The following is a 20,066-nucleotide window of genomic DNA, read 5'->3' on the forward strand; positions in this document are numbered from 1 at the left end:
GCCATGGTGCAGGAGAGAAAAATAATTTAACCTTTCAGACTCTAAAAGGTTAGCAGTATCTCAGAATATGCCTATACTGCATTTTAAAACCCCCGGCAATGAGTCTCAGAACCTGGGTTAATGCTACAGCACTAAAAACAGCTGTGTAGATGTTCAGGCTCAGGCTCTGAAGGTCAGGGAGCAGGGTGAATTTCAGAACCCAAGCCTGAACATCTACATACCTGCTTTTAGTGCTGCAGCACAACCCTAAATCTTTAGAGCTGGACTCTGAGTTGCTGCTGCAGGTTTTAAAATGTAGTTAGACATACACTGAGTATATTGGTGGGATCAAACTACCAATGAGGCTTGTCCAAAATAACAGACTGACAGGCCAAACACATGTGAAGAAGTTACAGTTCACAGCAGCACAGTTATCCAAGCACTTTTCAATCAAAGCAATTTCTAGGAAGCAGGTGCAGCTCCACATTCTACAGGCAGATGGTGCCTTGGCAAAGGTCAAGTTTGAGTTAACATTTCAGAACATAGACAAAAAACAGCTGTTTCACAAAAGCTCAGGTTCCAGGTTTATTAAGTAAAGTTAACTGAACTGTTTTTGTTCTGTGGAGATTCCTTTCGACTTCACCCAGAGGGGTAGCAGTGTTGCACAGAATCACGGCTGGACTGTGATAACCCAAATACAACTTTGGCTCATCTCACTGCTGACACATATGGAATGACTTGGGGATTATAATGTGCTGTGTCTGCTTGAGGCAGGTACATGTACAGATCAACACAAGATGCAAATGATAGTTCACAACCTGTCAAAACAAAGCAGGGCATTTTGCAAATGCACTGCCATGAGAAGACATGAAAAAAATTACATACTTGCTAATACATAATATGTTCAGGAGATGCAAAAAACCAAAACAAACCTCAAACACAAAAATGTCAAGGTGAAAAACAATTTCAGACACAGTCTGTTCTAATTAAAACCCAGTTGTAATTTAACTTTAAATTCCCTTCAAGATGGGAGATGTACAGTAATGTAATTTAACAGAAACCAGGCTTCCCATGGAGAGGTGTGTCCAAAAACACTGATGCACAAACAGGTTCAGAATTCAAAGCAAAATGTCCCTGGGCATTGGTGGACTTGACTCTTGGAGCCGGAGCAAAGCAATTTATTACACTAGTTGCACTAGAGGGCCTACTGCTGGTCCTTGTTGTTATAAGAGCATGTAGGATTCCAGAAGCGGACAGAAGGCAGCACACAAAATTCTGGTTACTGTAAAAAACGCCACAGGCCAGATTTCCCTGGGACTGACTGGAATAAAACAGCCAGTTCCAGTAACTTGGCCTCAGTTCTTCAGTGTTAATGTAATGTTCTGCAAGATTCTTCAGTTCTTAGCTCACTCCTTTTTCAGCCTGAGTTGTTTCTGTCTTGTGCCTGAGCACAAGCAAAATTGACCATGCCAAATTATCCAAAAAACACAAGGGACAGAACCAAGAAAACTAGCTGAACCTGTAGCTGGCTTTCAAATCCTCTATTTCCAAATATCTGAGTTACAGATCAAAACTTTATCTACAAAAGAAATAACAAAAACGAAACAAAAATGGCACCGTCCACAAAAGAAAAAAAATCTTACAACACAGCCTCGTAGAAATGGTTAGCAACGAGAGCTCAGTCACAAAACAAAGGATTCTAGCTCTTCAAAGGTCAGAGGAAACAAAGCTAAAAATTACTATTCCATGTTCTCTTAATAAGTTAAACTGATCTTCCCTCCCACATGTCTACAAAAAGGCAGAGTAATCTACAAGCAAGAGGGGAAAATAGGCTACCAAAAATAAAAAGGGAGAGGAGAGGAGAGGAGAGAAGAGAAGAGGAAAGAGCGTGCACAGGAGAGAGCGCGCAGTCTGTGGTCATCAGGGCTCAGATGGGGCTGAGTTCCTTTTAGGGGTTTAAAAGATGCAAAACCGTTCCTTAAAGGTTTCCAATCTTCAGCAGTTAGTTCAACACTGTAGCCATAAAAACTCAAGTATGTATCAGAGGAGATATTCTTTCAGGCAGACCCACTGGCATTGTGAGGGCCGCTCAGTTTGTTTTAATCCTCAATTATTATGGGTTCATCATTCAGGGGTTGTCGTAACTGGACTGCCTGGACTGGCTGAAGGATAACGGGCTTGTAAGGGCGTCTGGCGGCTCGCTTCGCTTCAGAAGATGAAAGCAGCTTGCGAATTTTCCTACAAACAGTGAAAATAAAAAGGAGCTTGTCACAAAGACAGAAAATCCTAGCATTTATTTCCTATTCTGCAGAGTGCTCTCAGGAGGCCATACACATTAATGGGCTGGGCTGATGATATTTATTTCAGTTAAGTCTTCTCACTTTGTTCTTTTATTAACCCATCAAAAAAGAGCATTGCCATTTCTATAACTTCTCTTCTCCAAAGAGCCCAAAGATTTCTGTTCTGACTTCAGTGGGCTATTTGCATATGGAAGTGTTTGTAGGATGAAAGCCTCTATTGTAGCAGATGTGTGGAATGTATGCAATAGTTACAGAAACCCAATGTTTTCCATTATAAACTTATGTATACACCCAAGGCAATAATATCAACTGATAAATTTCAGAGCCATGTTACAAATAAATCATCATTGGCCACCTCACCTGCCTACAAAGCCAACTCCCTCTGACTTATTCTAACATTTCAAACTTCAGAACAGGTTCAAACAGCTGCCACTTAAAACAAAAAATGCCGAAGAGATTCTCTTTTCCCCTCAAATGTGGAATTTCTCTGCCAAAATTACACAGGCCCAAGACCAAGAATGGGTAATATTTAATCCTGTGTTTGTATCAGCTTTCCTATGTATAAAAATGTCATTACCTGGATATTTGGTATCTTGTGCTCTGCTAGAACTAGAAACAAGAGGGGAAAACCTGATCAACTCCAATAGAAGTTTTGCCATTGACTGCAATGAAGCCAAGAATTTTATCCAATTGGAAAAGGGAGATTCCCACATTTTTATGTACAGAAATGTTTTTATAAAGTTGGAATCACACACATTCTTTCTAAAAAAATTTCTAATGAAAAATTTCAATTTGAATAATTTTGATTTAAAGTTTTCATTCAAAATCAGTCATTTTTATTTAGTATTAAAAACCTGGTATTTCTGAAGTTTCAACTTTTGTTTTTCTCCCTTCTGGCCATGGAATACAACAGCATGAATATTACAGAAAGAGCTTCGATCCCCGGCCTCAGCTGCCCCCACAATCAAGTGCTTCTACAAGGCAGCAGATTTGACACCAATGTGGAGAGCCTGACAGAACCACCAAAGGTATTTTCCTTTCCACCCCTCCTCCTTTGGTAACCCCTCATGTTTTCAGGAAGCCTGAACTGCAATAACCTCGGACCACTGAGTCTTGGTGCTTGCGAAGAAGCAGTATTCTATTCAGTTCCAGCCCCTTCGTACCCTTTCTCCTCCTATCTTCCCTCTTCCTTCTCAGGGACCCTGAGTTCAGAGTCAGGGGATTCTATTCCCATTATTTTTTCATTCCACTGAAAAAAGGTGACTGTCCCCCATTTTGGATCTTCAACATGTCAGGTTCATCCATTGTTTCAAATTCAAGATGGTGACTCTAGCCTCCACAATTCCCCTAAAGCCTCAAGACAGGCATTTTACAGGTAGAAAGCCACAAACCAATTTCAAGTATCCATTTAGCCAGTCCACAGGAAACTCCTCAGATTCCTGGTAGGAAAAGACAGTTACCTTTTCCATAGCTGGTGTTCTTCAAGATGTGTTGCTCATGTCTATTCCACAATAGATGTGTGTGCTCGCCACATGCGCCGGTGCTGGAAGTTTTTCCTCTAGTGTACCTGTAGAGGGGAGCACCCCCCACAACCCCTAGAGTGGCGCCTGCCTGGCGTGGTATAAGGGGAGCTGCACGCTCCCTCCACCTTCAGTTCTTTCTTGCCAGACAACTCCAACAGAGGGGATGTAGGGCAGGATGTGGAGTGGACATGAGCAACACATCTTGAAGAACACCAGTTATGGAAAAGGTAACAGTCTTTTCTTCAAGTGACTGCTCAATGTCTATTCCACAATAGATCATTCTAAGATATATCTGCTGAAGGAGGGTAGGGAGTTCACAAGTTCCCAGGATGGAGGAAAGCCCTGCCAAACCTGGTGTCATCCCTGGTCTGGGGGACTATCGCATAGTGCGAGGTGAACATGTGAACCGAAGACCACGTGGCGGCCCTACAAATGTCCTGGATGGAGACATGGGCCATGAAGGCAGCTGAAGAGGCCTGTTCCCGAGTACAGTGTGCCCTCACAATGGGTGGCGGGGTAACATCTGCCAGTTCATAACAGGAACGGATGAAGTGATCCAGTTGGAAAGCCGCTGAGTGGAAATCGGCTGGCCCCTCGCATGCTCAGCCAAGGCGATGAACAGTTCTGAGGACTTTCTGAACGGCTTAGTTCGCTCAAGGTAGAAAGCCAGAGCCCGCCACACATCGAGCATGTGGAGACAGCGTTCCTCACTGGACGCGCGAGACTTGGGGCAGAGGTCCTGTAGAAAAATGTCCTGACCCATGTAGTAGGCAGACACCCCTTCGGGAGGAATGCAGGGTGTGGGCGGAGCTGGACTTTGTCCTTAGGAAAGACTGCGTACGGCGGCTCGGCGGTCAGGGCCTTGAGCTCCAAGTGTTGCCTGGCTGATGACATTGCAACCAGGAAGGCCACCTTCCACGAGAGGTGAGGCCAGGAGCACGTGGCCAGGTGTTCAAACGGGGGCCCGATGAGACAAGCCAATGCCAGGTTTAGGTCCCACTGTGGGAACAGGGGTCTAGAATACGAAAAAAGATGGTCCAAACCCTTAAGAAACTGGCCAGTCATAGCATGGGAAAATATCATGCACCAGCGGATGGAAGGCCGATATGGCTGCCAGGTGCACCTTATCTGACGAGGGCGCCAGGTCCTGGGCCTTCAGGTGGAAGAGGTAACCAAGGATAAGCTGGAGACACCCTGGTCCACCGCCTACCTGGAAAACTGGGAGCACTTTGCCAAATAACCGCAGCGAGTGGAGGGCCATCTACTTTCGAGGAGGATGCGCTTAACCTGCTCTGAGCACGTCCTTTCCTCTCCACCTAACCACTGAGCAGCCATGCCGTGAGGTGAAGAGCCGCTAGGTTGGGATGGAGGAGGTGGCCCTGGTCCTGAGAGAGCAGGTCCAGGCAGAGGGGCAAAGGCCATGGTGGAGCTACCGCCAGGCCGGTGAGGGTCCCGTACCAATTCCGCCTGGGCCATGCTGGGGCAGTCAGGAGGACCTGGGTCTTGTCTGATTATCTTCTCCAGGACCCTGCTGATAAGGGGGAATGGGGGAAAAGTGTAGAGAAGCTGATCTGACCAGGACAGGCAAAAGGCATCGGACATAACCCCCTCCCCAAGCTCCACCCGGAGCAGAACTGGGGCCATCGCCGGTTCTGCCAAATAGCAAATAGGTACACCTTTGGAAGAGCTGGTGGGACACTTCCGGGTGGAGGGACCACTCGTGTGGCAAGGAAAAGTCCCTGCTCGAACAATCCACCCTCTCGTTCCGGGTGCCCAGTAGGTGGAAGGCCTTCAGGTTGATGTCGTGGGCTATACAGAAGTCCCACAGCCTGAGGGCTTCACGGCAGAGAGCAGAGGATCGGGCCCTCCTTGCCTGTTCATATAGAACATTGAGGCCATGTTGTCCGTGAGGACCCTGACTACCTTGCCCTCCAGGTGCAAGCAGATGGCTGTATATGCCAGCTGCGCTCTGAGCGCCTTGACGTTTATATGTAGGGTCAGGTCTTGAGCTGACCACAGACCTTGGGTCTGAAAGTTCCCCACGTGGGCACCCCAACCCAGGTCCAACACATCAGACATCAGCTCCAATGACGGGGCCCTGTCCTTGAATGGGACCCCTTGGAGCATGTTGTTTGGGGAAGACCACCCCTGTAGGAAGGCGATCAAAGAGTCCATCCTGTCCATGGCCTGGGAGAACTTCGAGGCCAACCAAAGCTGGCGGGACCTCATCCTGAGTCTGGCATGACGGACCACGTACGCGCATGCCGACATGTGACCCAAGAATTGCAGGCAAGCCCTTGCTGTTGTCACTGGGAACCTTGTGAGTGAGTCTGAGACCTTTCAGGATCTCAAACCTGTCTGGCGGGAGGACGATTCTGCGCTCAGGAACACCCCGATAAACTATGTGTGTTGGACCACGACTAACATAGACTTGGTGTTGTTTACCAACAGGCCCAAGGTGGTGCACATGAGGGATCACGTGGCACTCCTCCTGTCCACCTGCGACTGGGAGGTGCCCTTGACAAGCTAATCGTCCAGATAAGGGAATATCTGGACCCCCCGACATCTGAGTTAGGCCACTACCACTGACATGCCTTTTGTAAACACCCTGGGGGCAGTGGATAGACCAAATGGAAGGACCGTGAATTGGTAATGATTCTGTCCCACCACGAAAAGGAGGAAGTCTGTGCTCCTTGAATATGTGGATGCGAAAGTACGCGTCCTGTAGATTGAGGGTAGCGTACCAGTCCCAGGGATCTAGGGAGGGGATGATGGAGGCCAGAGAGACCATGCAGAACTTGAGCTTCACCATGTACTGATTCAGACTTCGAAGGTCCAGGATGGGCCTGAGCCCCTCTTTGGCCTTCGGGATGAGGAAATAATGGTAGTACCACCCCTTGCCCATGAACTCCTTGGGCATCGTCTCTATTGGTCCTAGTCCTAGGAGCCGCCCCACCTCCTGCTTGAGCAGAGCTTCGTGTGATGGGTCCCCCGAGAAGAACGGGGGCGGGGGGTGGTTGGGGCAGGGAGGAAGTAAACCTGAGGGTGTAACCCTGGGAAATGGCATTGAGGATCCATTGGTCTGAGGTTAGCAGCTACCATTCCAGGAGGAAAGCGCACAATTGGTTGGAGAAGGGAAGCTTTATTGGGGGTGGATCACTGATGAGGACTGGTGAGGTGCCCCCAAGTATCCTGTCAAAAATGCCTTTTTCCTGCCTGATTGCCCTTGGAGGACCCAGGCTGGGGGGCAGGCCAGAGACTGCCTCTGAGGGCGTCTTTAATAGTCCCACTACATGCATCCAACGAAGTGGGTGTTCACCCACAAAAGCTCATGCTCCAGTACGTCTGTTAGTCTGTAAGGTGCCACAGGACTCTTTGCTGCTTTTACAGATCCAGACTAACACGGTTACCCCTCTGATACTTTAATAGTCCTGTTGCTTCTTATCGGCAGCCTCGTACTTCAGGAGGGCTGCTTGGGCAGGAGTCTTGAATTTAGGTTTTGCCGGAGCTCGGACATAGAGACCAAGAGTCTGGAGGGTCGTGCAGGAGTCTTTCATGCGATGCAGCCTTGTATCTGTTTCCTCCACAAACAGAGCTTTCCCATCAAACGGGAGATCCTGCATGGAAGACAGCGCCTCACTGGACAGCCCAGAGAGTAGGTGCCACAACGCCCGTCTCATGGATGGAGGCCATCAATCATGCGGCCGTGACTGCAGCATCCGAAGCTGCCTGCAGGGACGCCCTAGCAGCCGCTGTCCCTTCCTCCACTAATGCCTTAAACCCCTTCCTATCGCACTCCTGGAGGGAGTCCTCAAACTTAGACAGGGAGCCCCACAGACTGAATTCGTACCAGCCCAGGAGAGCCTGATGGTTCGCCACTCATAACTAAAAGCTCAAAGATTAATACATTTTCCTTCCGAAAGAGTCCAGTCTCCGAGAGTCTTTGTTCTTTGGGGTCGGGGCTGGCTGACCCTGCCATTCACTACGGTTGACCAACTCGGATGCCAAGGAGTTGGGCGCCAAGTGGGTATACAAGTACTCGAGCCTTTTAATGGGTACAAAGTACTTACGTTCCGCCTTTTTAGAGATGGGGGCCAACAAGGCTGTTTGCCACAGGGTATTTGAAATCTTAGCCACCTCTTCATGGAAAGGCAAGGCTACCCTACCAGGTGCCAATGGGGATAACAAGTTAAACAGGGAGGCCGAGGGCTCATCCATATCCTCTGTCTGGAGGTGCAGGCTCGCTGCCACCCTCTTTAAGAGTTCTTGGTGGGTCCTAGAGTCCTCCAGAGGGATGGCGGGGGGGCAATCGCCTCCTCCGGCTGGGGCGAAGAGGCCAGTGTGGTGCTCTGGGTGTCGGCTGGCAGCAGAGGGTCCACCACCTGGTCGGTCTCTGGGCACAGTGCTGAGGACGTACATCCCACCGACTCCTTCCTCAGGGGTCTGGAGAGGGAGGCCGACAGTGCTTCCAAAGCTCTGGACACTGAGGAAGTCCCCACCGGGGGCTGCACAGGAAGCCACAGTGCCCACTGGTACCATTTGGCTGGCCATGACACTCTGAGTCACTGCGCCTGTTGTGGCACCAGCAGGACCGACTGTCCAGGTTGGCCAGCCTGGCTCATCGAGGGACAGCTACGGATGGAGACCGGTCTTGCGTAAAATCTGCTGCTGTCTTTGGACTGGGAGGAGTGGTGGTGCCGGGATCTATGACGGCCACGGGACCACGATTTCGATGTGGAGGACTAGTATTGACAGTAATTGCTGTTCTGTGAATGGCCTCGACGGGTGGACCCTTGACGGTGAGATGCCCGCGATTGATGCCCAGGGCTGCGATGTCTTGGTGGAGACTTGGAGTGGGAGGCCGAGCTGGAACTGCGTTGACTATTGTGTCGTGGCCTCTCCGAGATGAGGACCAATGGTGATGCCCACCGCGGTCCCATCAATATTCAGTCCTTGAGGACGAGCGGTGCCCTGAGTCCCGGACAGATGGAACCCAGCCAGACAGTCTGGTCAGCGTCGAGGGCGATCCACCTGGACTCTGCCCTGAGTGGTCGCTGGGCGGTGATCAGCATCATGAACGTTCCCTCGACTGAGACCAGTACGGGGCCGGCGGTGGCTGCAGGTATCCCAATGGCGGCTTGCCTCTTGAGCATGGGGTCAACATCGGCAGCGCTCCAGGTGTGGAGGGCCTGGAGGGCTTCAGGCATGGAAGGCATCCAGACATCTGGAGAGGCCTGTTCCAAAGGGACCAGGCTACTCTGCTCAACTTGAGTTGGAGGCCAGGGGCCTGGTGGGAACAAGGACTACCCGACATGGGCCTAACCTGTCCCATTTCCCTCAGTGCCGCTGTGAAGAGTGTGTCTTCTTGGCCCTCTTGGTGTGCCCTGTGGATGGGGAGCGGTGCTGACTGGTCAATAATACCTGAGGGTCGCCAGGTTTCAGTTCGGGGCGGCGTGCCGGGGTTGGGGTCAGGATGGCCCGGAGCCTAACATTCCTTTCTCTTTTGGTCTGAGGCTTAAACGACTTGCAAATCTTGCACTTTTTGCTGATATGGGTTTCTCCCAAGCAGTACAAACAGTCTGTGTGCAGGTCGCTCCTTGGCATAGAACGCTTGCAAGAGTGCATGACTTAAACTTGGGGCACGGAGCATGCCCTGGCTCAGGCTCATTTACTAACTAAACTGCTAACTAATGACAGGTACTAACATTTAATGAACGAACAGTTCTGGGGACAAGCTACAGCAAAGCTGGAGCAGAGCAGTTCCAACACACCTTCACTGGTGGCAAGAAGGAACTGAGGGTGGGGGAAGCGCGCAGCTCCCCTTATACTATGCCAGGCAGGTGCCACTCCAAGGGTCATGGGGAGCGCTCCCTCCTACGGGTTCTGCAAGGGGAAAAAAACTTCCGGCACCAGTGCACGTGGCGAGCACGCATACCTACTGTGGAATAGACATGAGCAATTAATCAAAAAAGAACATGTCACTCCCAGTACAGGCTTCTACACCCTTTGCTCTTTCCACAGCACCAAAGGTATTCACCAAAACCTTGGCAACAATGGCAGTTCCTTAAAGAAGGCAGAGAACCCAGCCCAACCCTTGCTCAACTACTGGCTGATTCAGGGAAGATCACTTCAGCAGGTGACCAAGTCGATCCAAGTAACCAGAACGCTCTTCACTTCATTGGGCCTCAAAGTCAGAGAGAAATCTACACCTGCTCCGAATCAAATCAACAGCATTCATAGGAGCAGGGTTCAGTTCCAGGGAGAAGGTTGCTAACCAACAGAGGAGTGAGCTTTTGGAAAAGCTTCCCAATAGGAGGAGGAGCAAACAGCCCAACTAGTTTTGAGATGGAGCTTGAGAAATTTATGACTGGGATTATATAATGAGTTGCCTGTGACAGCAAGGGACTGGACTTGATGACCCAGGAGGTCTCTTCCAGTCTTATGTCCTTATGAATCCATTTTCCATTGAGTGCTGCAGTGGCACACAATCAGCCAGAGACCCATTCTACTGAAACATCTTAGGCAGCTGCTTGAGTTTTTAAATATGCAACACCAAGCCTGGTGAAGAGACTTTCTGAGCAGTCATACAAATATCATCAGTGTGCATGAACAGTGCTAGGGGTGATAAATGCAAAGTAGAAACCAAAAGGAGTTACACACAGGCAGCCTCCCCAGTGAGAATCAATTGATTGGCATATATTCCTTACCGGGTTTCCTCAGTGGCCATATAAAACACATCATCTGGAGCATCAATCCAATTCATCCTCCTCCTTTTCACTGGAGGCATGGATCCACCACGAATTAATCGGACTTTTGTTGGGTATGATTTCCCATTGAGCAGCAAGTTTCGGCTTGGTCCCTAACAATATAGAAAGAAGTAAAATTATGGACTGCAGTTAATCCATGGTGGCATGTGACAAACAAACAAGAGGAGAGAAGGATCTAAAGCTGCCAAATCAGATATTGCAAGTTCTCCCTCTCCTGCCCATGAGTGAATGTAAATTTCATGACAAAGCAACTGGCCACTAGTACTAGAAGCTGAGGCCCTCTTAAAATTACAATAGGACAGGATTGTAGTAAAAAAATAGGAACAAATCGTATGGCCAGTAAACCTACACAAAAGGTTTGTACACAAAAGGATCACATCAAGTTTGGAAGACTGAGTGCAAGATTCAGTTCTTAGTCACGCTACTGTAAATGTGGGGTAATTCCATTAAATTTCAGAAGGAAATCTGCATTTACACCTAGCAAAATTTAAAAATCTGACTCTAAGTTTATACTGAGCTCGCGCACTCACCCGCATCCCTTTTGCTTTAAGAATGTTCATTTTTAAGAAGGGGAATATATAGTTAAAAATTCTTTTTGAAAACCTAAAATCATATACCTTAAGATGCTCATCAGAAGGTCTCGCTGTGATATTTGTCTTATTCTGATGCCCCCACGCATAGTGAACTTGCTTTATGAAGTTGGCCCCTGCCACTGCACTGAAATTTATAGTTCTACCTTTATAAAGATGCAGGTGTGGGTATGCAAGGAATTAAACTACTCAAGTATGGTTGTCCTGAATCACTTGGGGCCCAGTTCTGCCACTTGTACTCACGATAAACACTATTTAGAAAAATCCCACAGAAATTAACAGTGCTCATAACATACTGAAGTTGCAGAATGAGGCACTGAAAGTTTGAGGTGGGCAAATTAGAACTGTTCAGAAAGTTTTCTATAGAGGTAAAAAAAATTTTGATGAAAGTGAAAATAAGTTTGTGAAAACTAATGTCCATAGAAAATTTTGATTGGGGGATGGAAAATTGGAATCCTGAAAAATTGCAGCGAAAAACCAAAAATTCTGATTAGGAAATTCAGCCCTAGTGTCTCATGGAGAACATCATCTCCCATAAGGCCTCTTGGAAAGGGGAGGTGGTGTATCATGGGAGTCCCCAGCCATGGTGCACCATAGAAGATGTAGTCTGACTGGGAACGCACAGGAGAATGCGAACATGAAGCACCTAAATTACAACTCCCAAGAGGTACTCTACCAACATATCCAAGTTGAAATACTGGGCAACAAGAGGGATATAAGGGTTTTTCTTGACAATTAAAATTTTCTGCAGAAACCAGATACTTTGTGAAAATTTCATTTAGTCAAAAACCCAATTTTCTCTCAGAAAAAGGTTTGACAATATATCCTAGCAGCCCTAGTATAAATGCCATTGGCTGCTTTAGAGTTGGATGCATTTTCCTATTTTTCTCTCTTAGCCAATACAAAAGTCTATAAAAGAGCTAAATCCTTTTTCTTTCTTAACTCCTTGAAAACTGGAGGCAAGTGCCACACTTATATTACATAAGTGGCATAGACAACTTATTTTTTCTCAACATTTTTTTACCACCTTTGTATTTCAGACAATTTTAGCACCAAAACGAGCCATCAAAATACTTTAAGAAATTTCAGCTTTTACTTTTGTAGTGTGGGGAACAATGTTTGAAATATTGTGTTGCCAGATTTCTGAAGGAGAGTCCTTTCCATTGCTGTGTGAAGACTATTTTCTCCATTGTGTTAAGTATCAGGAAAACGACGACAGTGAAAATTCTCGGAAATGCTTGGAGTCTAGCTTTTCTCTCCCAAAACAGAGCAATCACTTCAACTGTTACATCCTGAAACATGGACCTTTCATTTTCAGTAGAACATTTTATCAAGCAAGCAGAGTAGCGAGACATTTCAGTGTTTTTATCCCTGCAGGTGATTGGGGTTTGGCCATTTCTTATATTTCTCCCACTACACTGAGTTTGTTTACACAGTAGACACAAACAAGTAGCCAGTCTCCTCTGCAGTAAGAGGTGAAACTGAATTCAATTAAAATACAATTCACCACATCTTATCAAATGCTAATGTGACAAACAAAGGTGATCTGCTTCGTTATTACAACTAAAATAGCATGACAAAAATAAATCCTGGCCATAAGATATACTCTACCCCAAGACAGAAGCATTAGATTTGATAATACTCAATCATTATTCAATAGCTGTCATTCAAAACTGCTGCAGATTTACTAATTTCTGAGTGCCTCCATTCACACTAGTACATTGTGGCAATTTACCAAACAGGGCAAATTCCACTATAGCAATACCATGAAAGGGTGCTTTGTGGCAAAAATTCCAGGGTGCAAAATTCTTCCCACTGAAGAGGCCTAGAACAAGGACTATGCCATTAAATCCCATTTTGATGGCTTAAAGTGTCTCTTCATCCTTGTGCTGGCCCTCTGAAAGGGGGCAAATTGGACCCTAGGAGCACTCCATGAAAAGCACTTTGCCAGAAACCCATCAATTAGACTGGCTATTTGCTTCTGTCACCTGATAAAGCTCTCAGCATAATGGATGAAAGGCTAAGATGAGTTTTTACTTATTAAAACACACACATTCTCAGCAGACAACTTGCACGCCAACTGTCTAAAAAAGAAGAAACCATTTGCCAAACAAAAACCTTTGCGTCATGTCATCCCTTTCTCCTTCAATGAAACACACTCCACTTAAAACACATTTCAGGGCTTTGCTGTAAACAGCCACTCTCTTGACTTCTGTATGAGTGGACACACAAAATGTTCCATTCAAAACAGAATTTCACTGATACAGATTGCACTGTGTCTTTTTTCATTTAAACACCCAGATCTGTTTTTTATACACAAAACCATCCTGGCTAATTGGGAAAAAAAATGATAAAGTATGAATAGCTGTGAACAGCAAAAGCAAAAAAACTAGAGCACCCTTTTAAAGCCTATCCAGAGAGTTATGGTTTGGGGTTTTTTTTTCCCTTTTCGTTTTTTCCTTTTTCCCTCCCTTCCCCCACCCATTTTTGGTTTAAATGAACATTCTCTTACCATTTGTCTGGTTTGTCCGTGGTTAGGCAGACCTAACAAACAGGAAAGAGAATAGAGCTCGTAAGACAGCAGTGATTTTCCAAGACAGAAAAAATACAAAATCAAACTAACACAGCTATGTTTGCATTTGGGTTGATTTTCTGATGTGGCAGTTTTCTATCACCCTAATCTCTCCCCTCCTTGAGAAATAACTCAGAAGACAGCATCCCTAACAACGCAATCTAAAAAACTAAGGCCAAAAAACTTAAATACGCTACCCACTTTTTTCTCCGGTCACTCATGTCTTACTAGACAATACATGGGAAACCATCGCCAAAATCAAATCCCCTCTTTCAGATCTGGAAACTACTTCTCAATAGTTTGGGAACAGCTCCAGTTTTCAAATTTTATGATGGACTTAAAGAAAAGGACAGTATTGCACTATGAAAGGAGCGGAGTAAAATCTTTACTATCATCTGGGAAAATCCAAGGAGCTATTTTATCTCCTGGATGTACAATCAGATTGCATCTACTGAACTGCTCAGTCCATAAGACCCTGTCACAAGTAAAGACTTCCAATATCTTAGCTCCGACAGTCAGAACTCAGCAATCTCTCCATCACACAAGGTGATACTCCAGTAACACAAACATTACAGGCACAAAGATCTGATGCAGTAAATGGTAGTCTAGTAACATTATTAGATATTCCATTGCATTGCAAAAGGTCCATGTTTTAAGTGCAGAGCTAGTGTGTAAACTGAACCAGGGCTCTAAACAAACAGGTATACTACTGGACACATACAAGTATCAGTATGTAAGAAAATGAAGATTTGGTATAGAGCTGCAGCAAAGGTATGGCAGGGAATAGCCTAGGTAACCTGATATATCTTTTCCATCACCACCTTTTTACTATTTTATGGTAAGTTCAAATGATTTTTTTTAATATTACCTACATCAGTTAAACTGTACCAGCATGTACATTCCCAAAACTTTAAATCACATTTCATCAACTGCAGTGCACATGAGTATCTTGGGCCCCTTTTTGGCCCAGAAAGCAATTGTTCTAGACATAAAGAGAATATGTATCATAACAGGCAGCTACTGATTGCAAAATGGATTTCCATTATAACTTTGCTTTCACACACACAAAACTTTTCTAAACATTATCCTTTTAGCCTGAAATTTTCCTTGTTTGGTCTATGACCAAAGACAAACTTTTATTTAAAAATATATGTTTGAGCAAAGTCCCTGCTGCTATTTGAGAATTCAGCAACAATTCTCTCTCTCTCTCTCTCTCTCTCTCACACACACACACACACACACACACACCCTCCTGTTTTAAAAGATTCTAACCTTAACCGTCAGATAGATGCCTACTTCAAAACTGGCCACATCTGAAGATTCCTTTGTATAACGTAAACTCTAACATACTTAGTAAGTACACTGGTAAAACATATAGGATATAAAAACGAGGCCAAGTTAATGTTTCAGGGAAAAAATACAACTGTTGGACTTCCCTATTTTTGTGTGCTTGGGTGGTCTTAATTGTAATATTGCCATAAATTCAGGAGTTTGCATCATTCATGGTAACAGTGCACCTTTCTGCAAAAAGGCAGATATAAGCAACTACCAACATATGAAGGTAAATGCACACATTCACACATGCAGGGGTGCTGGAACAATTTGTATCGGGGGATGCTGAGAGCCACTGAACAAAACTGTAAACCCTGTAGATGATGGAACCCACTTCAAATCAAGGGGTGCGGCAGTACTCCCAGTTCCAGCACCTATGCACACATGGCTTCATTTTCTGGCACTTCAGTGCTCAAACATCCAGCTTCAGAGCTAGAGATCACCTAATGATTGTTTGCGGCATTGTTGTAGCTGTGTTGGTCCCATGGTATTAGAGAGACAAGGTAGGTGACCTCAGGACTGCAGAACACCTCTGTTTAGCTCGAAAGAGCATACCTTCCACCAACAGAAGTTGGTCTAATAAAAAATTATTACCTCATCCACCTTGTGTCTCTAATGAAGGAGATGTCAACTAATGATACATCCAGTATCAGGAAGGAGCTCGGTTGGTGAAGGGAATGTAAGTCTCCACCTAAGCAGCAGTCACATTCAGAAGGCAGGAGCAGAAACGGGCAGCTGATGTAGACAAAGAGCTTGACACAGCTGTTGGGAGGAGCACGGTCATTAGGTTGCAAGTTGGGACTGGAAGTCAGGAGATTGAGTTCTAGTCACTGTTCTGCAATTTCATCCATTATGTGACTGTGGGCAAGTCACTTTATCACCTCGTACTTCTGTTTCCCTTTCTACAAAATGAGGATAATACTGTCCTTGCTCACAGGGATATTGAGAGGTTTAACCAACTGACGTTTGTGAAAACATTTGAGCTCTGTGGATGGAAGGCAAAGGGCTCAATACACTTGATGACAACAAAGACAGGGCCACAGGGGCAGCTGGTGTCAAAGGATTTCCATTCAGAGAGGAGAGGTAGCTACTGGGGCAAAGGAGGATGTTGGTGTACAGGTAGTAGTCAGTAGCAAGGCTACTCCCAAATTCCAAGATCAGTAGTAACTCAGATCCTGCATGGTGAGAAGACACAGATGTCACATGTTGAGAGTGACAAAAGCAAGACTCAGAGGTGAAAGCTACTGGTTCCAAGAGTTTGTGCTTCAAGTCCATAAACAACAGCAAAAAAACACCAACAACCCCAAAACCTGTTAATCATCCAACATATGGACAGCCTCAAAAATAAAGCTGCTCCTTTCAGGAAAAAGTGAGCCACATTTTATAATTGTGTATTTTGCTGATCCAGTAATCAGCAACATAAAATAGATACATTTTTCAAAGTAATTTTTGTAGCCTTGCTATTACACTATGTTTAATGTTACTATATCTAAAGGCAATACACCAATACTTAACTATTTGAGATTGTTCCCTTTCAACAAATGTATATACCTGGAATGTAGAAGACAAGGAAAAAATACAGCAGTAGCCATTAAAAAAAACTGATTGTGTTATGACAGAAAATTACATCGGAAATAATGGCTGGCCATTTAAAATACACCATTTATCAATAGTTATTGCTTCACAGTAGCAGAGATACAGTACCACAGCTATAACATATTCCAAATACAATCTCAGAGCTGCTGTTCAACTTTTCAGGGGCTGAGAATGGAACACAGACACCCTTCTCCCCCAAATACACAAAATGAGGCAGTGAGGGACACACACACCACACATCTTAGACCTAAGCATATATTAGGGACAAAAATGCAGAGGGCTCCGACAGCCCTTCTACAGCCCTCTATATTTAAAAGGAGACTTTTTCTCTTAACAGTGTCTCATTACAGGGATCCTGGAAAAAGGACATAGAAGGGGGTCGGCGATAACCCTTTTCTAAAATCCAACTATCTGAAGGTATAGACTTCCATGCCTGAAAACATGGCATTGATTGCCACCAAAAGCAGAGAAACCTAGGAAAATACAGAATTTATTTCGAGTTCCTCTGGCATACCGTCAAGCTGCGTGCTTCTAAGGGATATTCAGTGACAATATGAAACTGAGGAGGAAGGCTGTTGATGACCATAAGTTTTACCCTGACTAACCAGATTTTCCCTCTTTTTAGAGATAAAAGCTACAAGGCAGATTGCTACAGAAACTAAGATGTTCCGTAGCCACAAATGACTCTGGAATGTTACTGAAATAGCTATAGAACAAGCTGCCATATTATAGACAGTGCACAAAGCCCTCAAAGTATGTCTCAGCTCTTAAATAGTGCACAGGCTTCAAAACCTTTGATCTCTGGCACAAGATCTATTCTGCAGGACAGCTTGCTTCACAGGGAGTAGTCACAATAGGTTATAATGATCTTATGACTGGCCTTTCTTAGAGTGTCAGAGCTGCAAGGGGATATATTTCCAAGATGATCCAGGAGACAATGAATTTCTATTTCACTGCAGCTAAATTCCATTTCCATTTAATTTACTCCAATGAGATAAAGGCAAGTTTAAAGCCGAGATTAGATCTCATAAAAAAAAAAGCCACCACACTAAAACATTGCCCTCTATGTACCAACCCTACCCCTCCTTTTTTAAATGAATCTAATAGATACCTGACCTGAGGGAGTTCATGACTCCAGAGAACACACAACTCTGAATCTCCGGCAGTGCTGCTGGGGCCAAGGAATAGTTGGAACTCACCACTACACCCACCTGACTGCACAGTATCAGAGTGAGATGTCTAGCTTCTGTCATACCACAGAGAAACCGGCTAGCATGGCTGATTTCCTGAGGAAATCTGCAAGAACACATAAGGTGCATGCGCTATTTGACACAATCCCTACTTGTATGGAGTCCAGCAAGCCCTCGCCGTGCCATTGTGGTGGCATCACAACTCCCCCAAATTGCCTACCAGTTGCAGAAGTGCAAACTCCTTCCGCAGCACCTGTACAAAATGCACTCCTGTCACTGCCAAAGGTGGGAGAGCCAAAACCTCTAATCTAATCTTGGAAGTACTCATTCACACCTGGATGTCTAACAAATGGAGAACCTTCCAACACATCACAAAGGCAAAAGTTAGGAAGCTGCAGAATAGAAAGTGAGCACCTCTCCTTCTGCTAGTCACCTTTTCATGTAACTAGAAATCTCTAAGCCCCTTTCTGTTCCTCTTTTCTTACTCTCATTTTAGATAAACTCTACCTCAGCACCACAAAATCTTTGCCTAAATCCCTCTCCTCCACCAGCAGATAGCATGCAGCTCCCCACAAGCAACCTCTGAAGCACTGGTCCCAAGGAAAACCACAGTCCAACATCAAAGCATTTAGGTCATGCCTTTGGATAGCCTAATTTATAACATAGAACTTTTAACTCCCTCTCTTACACTTTGGCATGGCCAACCACATAATGCACCCACTAGTTTGCTCCCCCAAAATGCACATCCACTTCGCATAGGCTCAAATCCTCTCAATCAGCACAGCAAGAAGTTAATCTCCGTATTTATTATCTCTTTGCTGAAGAGAGCTACCATGCAATACATGCAGTGTGAAAAATCATTCAGAAATGTAGCTGTGATAAACTGCAATGTATATACAAAATTGAAAGGTACACTGTCAAGACTTGTTAGTTTAAAATCTAAGCTACCTTTTAAAATACATAGATTTGTTTTCGAAGTCCATGTAATATTTTTACACACATTTTTCTCCCTCTTTCTGCCCCCCATCCAAAAACAGAACCAAACCCCCAAAACAGATGCCTTTCCTGGGATCTTGCTCTTCTCAACAAAAACATCAGCAGTCCCGCATTCGTGAGCGAACCATAACAAACCAGTATGTGCACATGACCAAATAAGTATTTTCTGATAGGGAAACAGACTTCATTTTCAAGTTGCGAAACAAGTTTCAAGCTTAACTTTAAATCGTGAAGCGGGGGGGCGGGGGAGGGGAAGAGAGAGGGTGTGTGTATAAATAAATAATGGAAATTATATCAATTCCTCCTTTAATTGTTGAGAAAATAGTGCCAGTATTTTACATAATTGGAGCTGTGAGCAGATTGTTAGATGTCTATCACCTTAAAAGTGCAGTGGGTGAACTTGCAGGAGTGTAATTACAGAAGTGCAACTAGCTATAAAAATCTGTTGTGCATAATGTTAAAATTGTAAGTTACTTACCTAAATAAGTTCCTACCAAGATTGGCAAAGGAGAAGGAGAAAAAAGATTTAAAAAGTTAAAAAAGGAAAGATTATGTGAAATAAAAGCAGAAAAACAAACAAAGTAACTATTTTGATTGTAATGGAGAGAGAGTGACAGAGTTTCTAGAATGTTTGATATTACAATAAATGAGGCAAGATTAAAACAAATCTCCAAACATGTAATAAAGTAAAGGCCAGATTGGATTCTCTGGACATAAAAAATGTTGTTCTTTGCCCACATCCATTCACTATCCTTGCATATTATGTACTTATTGGCCTTGTACAGTAGATCCTGAAATGCTCAGTTCTACAGCTGTTTACATGGAATCAGTTTCCTACCAACACACTACATGGTCATGTCCCGATGCCCTCGCTCCTATTGGGTCGCACCCTGCTCCACAAGTAGTCCCACTGAGTCTGATGGAACTCTGTGAAGTAAGGTCCTATTCCACATGAGAAAGGCCACTGGTGATTAGATGAGATTAGTCCATAATGGATCAGCAGTAGTCAGCTTCATCCCTAAAATATCATTCTTATACTCTGTCTAGATGTGAGGGCCTAGAGGAAGAGAGAAGTTCACTTTAAAACCTTGTTTCTTTAGGAGCTGTCAAATATGGATGACAGAAACAGTAAGCAGCTCAGTTACCAGCTACTCTCCAACCTGGGACAAACAAATGGAACATGATATAACAAACATGAGTCCAAGCTACCTGTTGTCATCT

General features: G+C 44.9%; 1 protein-coding gene across 2 annotated transcripts in view; it reads right to left on the reverse strand.

The window, feature by feature from the left end:
* Window positions 1-551: 551 nt before the first annotated feature.
* Window positions 552-20,066, reverse strand: part of MTA1 (metastasis associated 1) — a 179,049-nt gene continuing 159,534 nt past the window's right edge. The window contains exons 18-20 of one of the 2 annotated variants that reach the window (XM_050963186.1): window positions 13,672-13,703; window positions 10,510-10,661; window positions 552-2,217 (exon numbers count right to left, since the gene is read on the reverse strand). In XM_050963186.1, coding sequence (XP_050819143.1) covers window positions 2,079-2,217; window positions 10,510-10,661; window positions 13,672-13,703 — 323 coding nt within the window. In that variant the 3' untranslated portion in view covers window positions 552-2,078. The remainder of the gene's footprint in view (window positions 2,218-10,509; window positions 10,662-13,671; window positions 13,704-20,066) is intronic. The other variant, XM_050963187.1, reaches the window with a different exon arrangement.

The sequence above is a fragment of the Gopherus flavomarginatus genome, chromosome 7 (assembly GCF_025201925.1).
Source record: "Gopherus flavomarginatus isolate rGopFla2 chromosome 7, rGopFla2.mat.asm, whole genome shotgun sequence".
Classification (NCBI taxonomy): domain Eukaryota; kingdom Metazoa; phylum Chordata; order Testudines; family Testudinidae; genus Gopherus; species Gopherus flavomarginatus.